The sequence below is a fragment of the Heptranchias perlo genome, chromosome 41 (genome assembly GCF_035084215.1).
Source record: "Heptranchias perlo isolate sHepPer1 chromosome 41, sHepPer1.hap1, whole genome shotgun sequence".
In the NCBI taxonomy this organism is placed as follows: Eukaryota; Metazoa; Chordata; class Chondrichthyes; order Hexanchiformes; family Hexanchidae; genus Heptranchias; species Heptranchias perlo.
The window spans coordinates 725,561-734,289 of record NC_090365.1 but is presented as its reverse complement, the minus strand read 5'-3'; the positions used below and the strand labels follow the sequence as shown (position 1 = coordinate 734,289).

Here is an 8,729-nt window from a genome sequence, read left to right as displayed (position 1 = left end):
ATTTCCCTCAGGCCTCGGAAGGCCTTTGTGATTATGATATTGCAAATGCAATATCCCAAAAATTGTAGCCGGAATTTCCCCTGCCTTCTTGGTGCCCTGGAAGCAATTCCAAGAGTCAGCACCGATAAATTGGAACTAGCTGCTCTCCACTGCAAATTTGGTTAAGGCTGCGGCATAGGCCGAGGAACAGTTTTTACCATGGCAACTCAGAGTGACTTGCCCAGCTTTCAAGCAGAGGTGTGACCCAAGGAGGGGTGTGGTACAGTCCTTCTCAGTGTGACATCCCCCCCTCCTCCTCCCCACAACCTTCTGGGTCTCGACTGCCCTCAGCCTGAGTGTTCAGGGTAGACAAGGGTCAGCTGCAAGGATCTTCCTCTGAAGTTTCTTTCAGACTAAAGTGGAGTTGGAGGCAACATGAGCGGAGAGGAATGAGAAGGCTATCGAGGAATTGAACACAACGAATGAATGAACCAGCAGGGGAGGTAACTCTACAACAGGGGCACGAGGTCTCGGCTTGTAAACTCCCTGGTCAAGTCCAGATTCCACTGGTGGTACAAACCTACGTAGGACCACCACTGATGGGGGTGGGGGGAGGGTCTCACGGGATGTAGGAGCTTGACGCAGATCAACAGCCCATCGAACAGCATGGATTTTCCTGCTTTGTTAAATTTAGCGATATGGTAACATTTGAAAATAGAGACAGACAGATTTTAGGTGAGGTTATTAAGGGTTACTGAACCAAAGCGGGTAAATGGAGTTAAGATACAGATCAGCCATGATCTAATTGAATAGTGGAGAGGCACGAGGGGCTGAATGGCCTCCTCCTGTTCCTAAGTGGTGGGGGTGGGGATGGGGGGGGGAGCAATATCAGATCCAAAGGCCACCATGGACCGTTCCATGACCCAATGCAGACGGGTGACCTTGCTAAGTGCCTTCTCATTCCTTCCCACGTTAAGCCCCTCTCTGTCAGTACAGTAAGACTCAAAACGGTGCCTTCTGACCTTGGGACTGCCTCAGTCTGACAAGGTCACCAAGGTCACCAAGTTCAAGGAGGGCCTGAGTTGCTAACATGGGAGATCCAATTGGTAGCCTTGGTGCCTTGGAAGCATTGCATGGACAATCCCATGAGGGAGAGGGGATCAGACCGGGGCAGCGGGGGGCAATCTGAATGAGAGTTTGTTGCCCCCTCTGCTTCTCCATCTCTGGCAGTAATATGGCAACACCTCATGATAATGTCTCTGCTTTCGACACCTCGCCAAATCCAAACCTTTTCCCCACCTTCCCAACAGCTTGGACTTTCATATATACACAAATAGAAAAATAGATTCAAAAAGTTTCCTTCTGAAATTCTACAAATAACTCCACCCCCTCCCCCAGGTCAGGATAATCTCAGCCTTCGGGCAAGACTGGGCTGTGTCGGTCTGAGAAGGGAGAGATCTCGACGGTATTGGTGGACAGGACTGAACGAGATTACAGAGGACTGAAGCAGGTGACCGGGGAAGAGTGGAGAGGGGAGTAGGAACAGAACCAAACCCAGAACGGACACAAATCCCGACACACTCCATCATCTCCCGTGGTTCAGTCCTCTCCGCAAGAGGAGATAGGCGATATTTGCTTGAACAAGCAACTAGAAGAGAGGACAGATATTGTGCAGAGGGTTTGGGAGAACTGCAGGGCCAGGAGGCTGGGAACAATTCATTTTGTTTTGAAGCTGGGAAGTGAACCTTTCCAGCAGAGCTGTGGAAACGTCAACCTGCAAACATCTGGATGCATAAATACCTCCGACTGTTAACCTGCAGACCTGGGATATCCAGACAATCCCCAACTCTCAACTAGTGGAATCCCTGTCTCCGCGAGCATACAACAATGACAGGCAGGAAAAGACCCTCTGGTCCATCCAGCCTGTCCCCCACGACTGTGATACCTTATCTGCCACTCTGTGGACCCCCACCAGTCTCTGTGACTATCTCCCACTCTTAGCCTGTGGACCCCCAGCATCCACCCCCCAGTCTCCAGGAGTATCTCCAATTGTTCCTCACTGTAGGTTGGCCTCGTTCAGTGTGGCAGAAATTAGTCTATATCTAAACTGTAGACTCTGCCTTTTATTACACATCTGGCCAGATGGAATGACTCCTGCCTGTCCAATGAGGATCAGGTGGTAACTGTGCTTTACATGTTTGAAATCCATCTCCACATTGACTCTGTTCCATACAGAGCACGGAGAGTAGGAACCACTACCTCAACATCTCGGGGAGTTCAGCCAATTCACTGAGATACGTTTCCTTCGGATTGGTAATAAATATTTGGCCTGTGTCGTGTTCATTGAAATCCAGGAGAAGTGAAACTGTCCACAGCAGGTGACCCTGAGTGAGGTGAGTGTTATAACTGAGAGTCTTATAACTGAGTGTAGTGTTTAAGTGAGAGTGTTATAACTGAGAATTTACTCCTGGTCATCAGTGGGGTCTGTTTGTTGCTGGAATGTTTGTTGATGATTAGCAGCTGGCAAGTCCAAGGATATTGAAGTGGGCAGAATGGCTTCAAGAGACAATTGGACAAACTTCAGAAGAAAGGACTGAGGAACACGGTAGGAAGGTGAAGAGGTGGGATTTATTGATTAATGGGCTTTATGTGTTCCTAAGAATGATTACTTTTCCTCTGCGGAGGGCACTTTCTCCGTCTCCTTGTGTTTCGCACCCAATCTTTTTGCCGAGTAGATGGATCTAAACTCCAACCGCTCGCCTTTCCCGAGAGATATTACAGTAAGACCAATTCCAGTCCAAACTCAGCACTAGTGTAGAGATAAACTGTGGTAAACTGTGGAGAGAAACCAACCAGGCAAACCCCCCCACCGGCAGTCACTACTTTTGTTAGGTATTGGAAAATGGATGCAAATTGGGCAAATGGAGTTGAGATACAGATCAGCCATGATCTGATTGAATGGTGAAACAGGCTCGAGGGGCTGAATGGCCTCCTCCTGTTCCTAAGTTCCTTCCCACTACACTCCTCCTACCACTAGATGTCTCTGGAGCATACCCCAGAGCAGGGACATCCAGTGGTTACATTCCGGAGTTGTATGGCATTTCTTAAAATATATTAAATCCCATGAAATACATCGAATTTACAGCACAGAAACAGGCCATTCATCCCATCTGGTCTATGCCAGTGTTTATGCTCCACACGAGCCTCCTCCCTCCCCTCTTCATCTCAGCATATCCTTCTATTCCTTTCTCCCTCATGTGTTTATCCAGCTTCCCCTTAAATGTATCTACACTATTCACCTCAACCACTTCCTGTGGGAGCGAGTTCCACATTCTCACCACTCTCTGGGTAAAGAAGTTTCTCCTGAATTCCCTATTGGATTTATTAGTGACTCTCTTATATTTATGGCCCCCTGGTTCTGGTCTCCCCCACAAGTGGAAACATCTTCTCTACGTCCACCCTGTCAAACCCTTTCATAATCTTAAAGACCTCGATCAGGTCTCCCCTCAGCCTTCTCTTTTCTGTCTCCTGATAGTTATAACCTCTCAGTTCTGAATCTACTATCTCATATTTATGACCAGACAACATCTAAACTGCAGTAAATGCGGCGATGCCAGGTCGGCTAACAGAGTCCAGACACTCTTCTGGGAAGGTTCACTCCAGAGAGAAGCATTGAATTCCCAAAGGAATTCCAGGACTGGGAAGCAAAGAACAGAACCAAGATGGCGGTTTACCCGGTGTGTGATCGCTCAAACCACTGAAGACGGAAAGCTGCCCTTGTGTTTTCACATTGCCGTCAGTTGGGGAGAGGGGAGGAGTAGGGTTGCCAACCCTCCAGGATTGTCCTGGAGTCTCCAGGAATTAAAGATTAATCTCCAGGACCTTGCTATGAGCAACACCCGGGAGAAAAGCCATAGGGGGTGTTGTGTGCATTTCTTTCTCATATTTGTTGAACACTTTCATTTATTAGTTATAAAAATATTGGAGATGGGTAGAAACAGGCTGTTTGACTGACAGTCAACAATCATCCAATGGGGTAATGAGGAGTCTGTTCACTGGGTGTGAGAAGGCGGGGCACTGCAATGATGGACATGTCAGGCGACCAATGGCAGGGCCGTGGGGGGTACCATGAGGACGGACATGTCAGGCGACCAATGGTGGGAGTGTGAGAGGGGGGCAGGGCATTAGAGACGGGAAGTCATTTGATGGAATCTCCAGGAATATGTCCAATCAGAGTTGCCAACCCTAGAGAGGTGGGAGGAGGAGGATGTTGGGAGTGCCCTGGGTCACCCAGCAGATGGGGTGGAGGGAGGGACGGAGTCGATGGGACACTGCCTGTCTGAGGAGGATGTTTTAGTCAAGTCCAGAAAGACGACAAAGCCACAAAAAGGATTGAGGGGAGAAAAAAAAGGGAGAAAAAAGGAGGGGAGGAAAAAAACAAAAAACAGAAAACGTGGTCTCCATGGAAACATGTGGTAAACATTATTTACATATACACAGATCTCTGACGTTGTCATATAATATATTAATACAAGACGTTTTAATTAGAATCAAGTACTATAGAAGCCCCTTTCAGTTTTAAAAAAAAACGGAAACCTGTCTTTCTGTTTTTTTGCGGCCTTTGTTTACCCAACTTTCTGCAGGTTTGCCGCACGGACTCCCTGCTCGTAGGTGATCCGCTGGCTGATTAAATACTGCGCCGCCTGGGTAGCGGCCGCTGTGCCCGTGATCGTCACTTTGCGGTTCCTCGTGCCCGGGATAAACTCCCCCTTCTTGGAGATCTGAATCCGCGCGCCAGTCAACTCCTGGTACTCCACCAGCGTCTTGCCGCCCTTGCCCAAAATGGCTCCCACCAGGTTCTCTGGCACCGCGATCTCCACCACGTCCTTGGCGCCCTCGCCCAGCTTCTCCGCGGCCAGGATGGAGCCGGCCGCCAGCGGCGAGGCGGCGCCGAAGTAGCCGTTGGTGGCGGCGGTGGCCAGGGAGCCGAGAGAGAAGGTGCCCACCGTGCTTCCTGGGGCGTTGGCGCCGGCCGAGGCTTCATTGGCGTAGGAGGCCAAGAGGTTGGCGGCCGCGGCCGCGGTGGGGTTGGCGCTGGCGGCCACCGCTGCCAAGACCCCAGTGGCGGTGGCCGGGTTGAGCCCCAGGCCCAGGGAGTTGGTGTTGTATCCGTAGCTTGCCAACGTGTTGAGTGCCGAACTGATGGCCAGGAGATCGTTGCCTGTGAAGCCGGACAGCCCGGTGGTGAAGCCGGCCACTCCGGCCAGGTTGGCGTGCCCCAGCAGCCCAGCCGCCGAAGCCGCAGCCGGCAGCACCTCGGTCGAGTTGGCGTAGGGGGAGCCGGTGGGGTTGGAGTTGGCCACTGGGCCCGAGATGTTGGCGTAGCTGATGTTGAGGCAGCTGCCGCTCTGGGGGTCCTCCTGGATCTTCTGGACAATCAACTCCACTGCTTTGCGGTTCTGCTCCCCCTCACCGCTGACGGTCACCACCCGCTCCTGCAGGTTAATCCCTTCCGGCTTCTGGGACAGCTGGACCCAGGCCCCAGACTGTTCCATCACTGCCTTCACTGTTGCTCCTCCTTTCCCAATGATGAGTCCTGCCGTACTGTTCGGTACAATCAGCTTTGCCTGGAAGACAAATGGCAGACCTTGGTTAGAGCTTTCTGGCGTAAACCCTTCCCACAGGAACCAGAGCAAAGAGGGCTGAGTGTGGCCAGAAACTCCGCCCCCTGACTGTTCCATGGGCAAAGGCACCATGGAGGTAATATTGACCTAACTCGCCGGACGGGAACCCACTGGGTCAGGTGTAATTGACCGCAACGGAAAGTAAAACCAGTGACGCACCCGATATCGTTAGTTTGCCAAATGGGCGGGTCAGGTTAAAACTCCACCCCCACCCCCCCGACAAAATGTGTCAACCATAACCCAGTGGGCAGCACTCTCACCTCTGAGTCAGAAGGTCGTGGGTTCAAGTCCCACTCCAGACACTTGAGCACAAAATCTAGGCTGACACTCCCAGTACAGCACCGAGGGAGTGCTGCACTGTCGGAGGTGCCGTCTTTTGGATGAGACGTTAAGCCGAGGCCACGTCTTCCCTCTCAGGTGGACGTAAAAGATCCCACAGCATTATTTGAAGTGGGATAATGCTCCCTGGTATCCTGGCCAATATTTATTACTCAACCAACATCGATAAACAACAGATTATCCTGCTTGTGGGATCTTGTTGTGCGCAAATTGGCTGCCGAGTCTCCGACATTACAACAGCGACTATACTTCAAAAAGTTCTTCATTGGCTGTGAATCACTATTGGACGTCCTGAGGTCATGAAAGGTGCTGTAGAAATACAAGGCTTTTTTTCTGGTCAGGTGGTAAACCACGCACACAAGTCCAAGCTGGCATTGGGTTAACTGCTCTCGGCTAGGGTAGGAGCTGGGACACAGTGCAGTATATCTCCCAGGGCAGGTACAGCACGGGTTAGATACAGAGTAAAGCTCCCTCTACACTGTCCCATCAAACACTCCCAGGGCAGGTACAGGGTTAGATACAGAGTAAAGCTCCCTGCGCTGTACCTAAATGTTTGATGCAGAGTGCCTGATGCACTGCAGCAACTCGCCAAGGCTTCTTCAACAGCACCTCCCAAACCCTCGACCTCTACCACCTAGAAGGACAAGGGCAGCAGGTACATGGGAACAACACCACCTGCACGTTCCCCTCCAAGTCACACACCATCCCGACTTGGAAATATATCGCCGTTCCTTCATCGTCGCTGGGTCAAAATCCTGGGTCAGCACTGTGGGAGAATCTTCACCACACGGACTGCAGCGGTTCAAGAAGGCGGCTCACCACCACCTTCTCAAGGGCAAATAGGGATGGGCAATAAATGCCGGCCTCGCCAGCGATGCCCACATTTCATGAACAAATAAAAAGAAACCTTGATGAGTGCGAAATTCATACTAGAGCATCGTTCCAGGTCCAAATTCTTTGTAACTTTCAAAGTTCCTGGAGGTTGAGATTCATGGAACATAGAACAACAACAACTTGCATTTATATAGCGCCTTTAACATAGTTAAACGTCCCAAGGTGCTTCACAGGAGCGATTATCCAACAAAATTTGACACCGAGCCACATAAGGAGATATTCGGACAGGTGACCAAAAGCTTGGTCAGAGAGGTAGGTTTTAAGGAGCGTCTTAAAGGAGGAGAGAGAGGCGGAGAGGTTTAGGGAGGGAATTCCAGAGCTCAGGGCCGAGGCAGCTGAAGGCACGGCCGCCAATGGTGGAGCGATGGGAATCGGGGATGGACAAGAGGCCAGAATTGGAGGAACGCAGAGATCTGGGAGGAGAAGATTTGCCAAGTGCTGGACCAGTGAAATCACAAACATGTCAACAAAAGAGTGAGTTTGTAAGACTGAACACACAGAGACTGCGTTCCTCACGGTTCAAATCCGGAGCCTGTGGAACAGCTCGGCACTTTCCAACTACTGCCACTGGAGGGAGCACCGAGATTTGGAATGACTCCATCGGCAGACGGAGCAGCCGAGATCCCGGAATTATTAACGGCTCCAGCAAATCATCAGAACTGGAGATACAGTCAGTGACGCGGGGTGCGGGGGGACAGGGATACTGAGCCCAGCACTGGGACAGTGACGCGGGGGACAGGGATACTGAGCCCAGCACTGGGACAGTGACATGGGGGACAGGGATACTGAGCCCAGCACTGGGACAGTGACGCGGGGGGACAGGGATACTGAGCCCAGCACTGGGACAGTGACGCGGGGTGCGGGGGGACAGGGATACTGAGCCCAGCACTGGGACAGTGACGCGGGGGGACAGGGATACTGAGCCCAGCACTGGGACAGTGACGCGGGGGACAGGGATACTGAGCCCAGCACTGGGACAGTGACGCGGGGGGACAGGGATACTGAGCCCAGCACTGGGACAGTGACATGGGGGACAGGGATACTGAGCCCAGCACTGGGACAGTGACGCGGGGTGCGGGGGGGACAGGGATACTGAGCCCAGCACTGGGACAGTGACGTGGGGTGCGGGGGGGACAGGGATACTGAGCCCAGCACTGGGACAGTGACGCGGGGGGACAGGGATACTGAGCCCAGCACTGGGACAGTGACGCGGGGGACAGGGATACTGAGCCCAGCACTGGGACAGTGACGCGGGGTGCGGGGGGGACAGGGATACTGAGCCCAGCACTGGGACAGTGACGCGGGGGACAGGGATACTGAGCCCAGCACTGGGACAGTGACGCGGGGGACAGGGATACTGAGCCCAGCACTGGGAAGCAGCTGGATTAGTCCCAGCAGAGATATGAACAGAAAAGCAGACTTGTATTTATATAGCGCCTTTCACAACCTCAGGACGTCCCAAAGCGCTTTACAGCCAATGAAGTACTTTTGAAGTGTAGTCACTGTTGTAATGTAGGAAATGCGGCAGACAATGTGTGCACAGCAAGATCCCACAAATAGCAATGTGATAATGACCAGATAATCTGTTTTAGTGATGTTGGTTGGGGGATAAATATTGGCCCAGGACACCCTGTTTCCTTTCACATCCCCCCTATCAGCTTTCTCTTGCTCCTATGGTTTTTTTCCCCCCAACATTCACTGAGGTCGTGACCGTCCTACAGTTTTAATAAAGGACTTTCATTATTGCTAGGACTGTTGGAATAGCACTGCCTCCATCGCTATCTCCAGCAAGACTGAGGGAGAGCAGCACTGGGAACGAACCAGCAAAGTCCA

The 8,729-nt window shown here is 51.9% G+C and overlaps 1 protein-coding gene across 1 annotated transcript in view; it reads right to left on the bottom strand.

Annotated features, from left to right (window-relative positions):
* Nucleotides 1–2,169: 2,169 nt before the first annotated feature.
* LOC137305890 (RNA-binding protein Nova-1-like) overlaps nucleotides 2,170–8,729 on the bottom strand; it is a 123,687-nt gene continuing 117,127 nt past the window's right edge. The window contains exon 4 of the mRNA XM_067974827.1: nucleotides 2,170–5,606. Within this exon, the coding sequence (XP_067830928.1) occupies nucleotides 4,605–5,606 (1,002 nt within the window). The 3' untranslated portion in view covers nucleotides 2,170–4,604. The remainder of the gene's footprint in view (nucleotides 5,607–8,729) is intronic.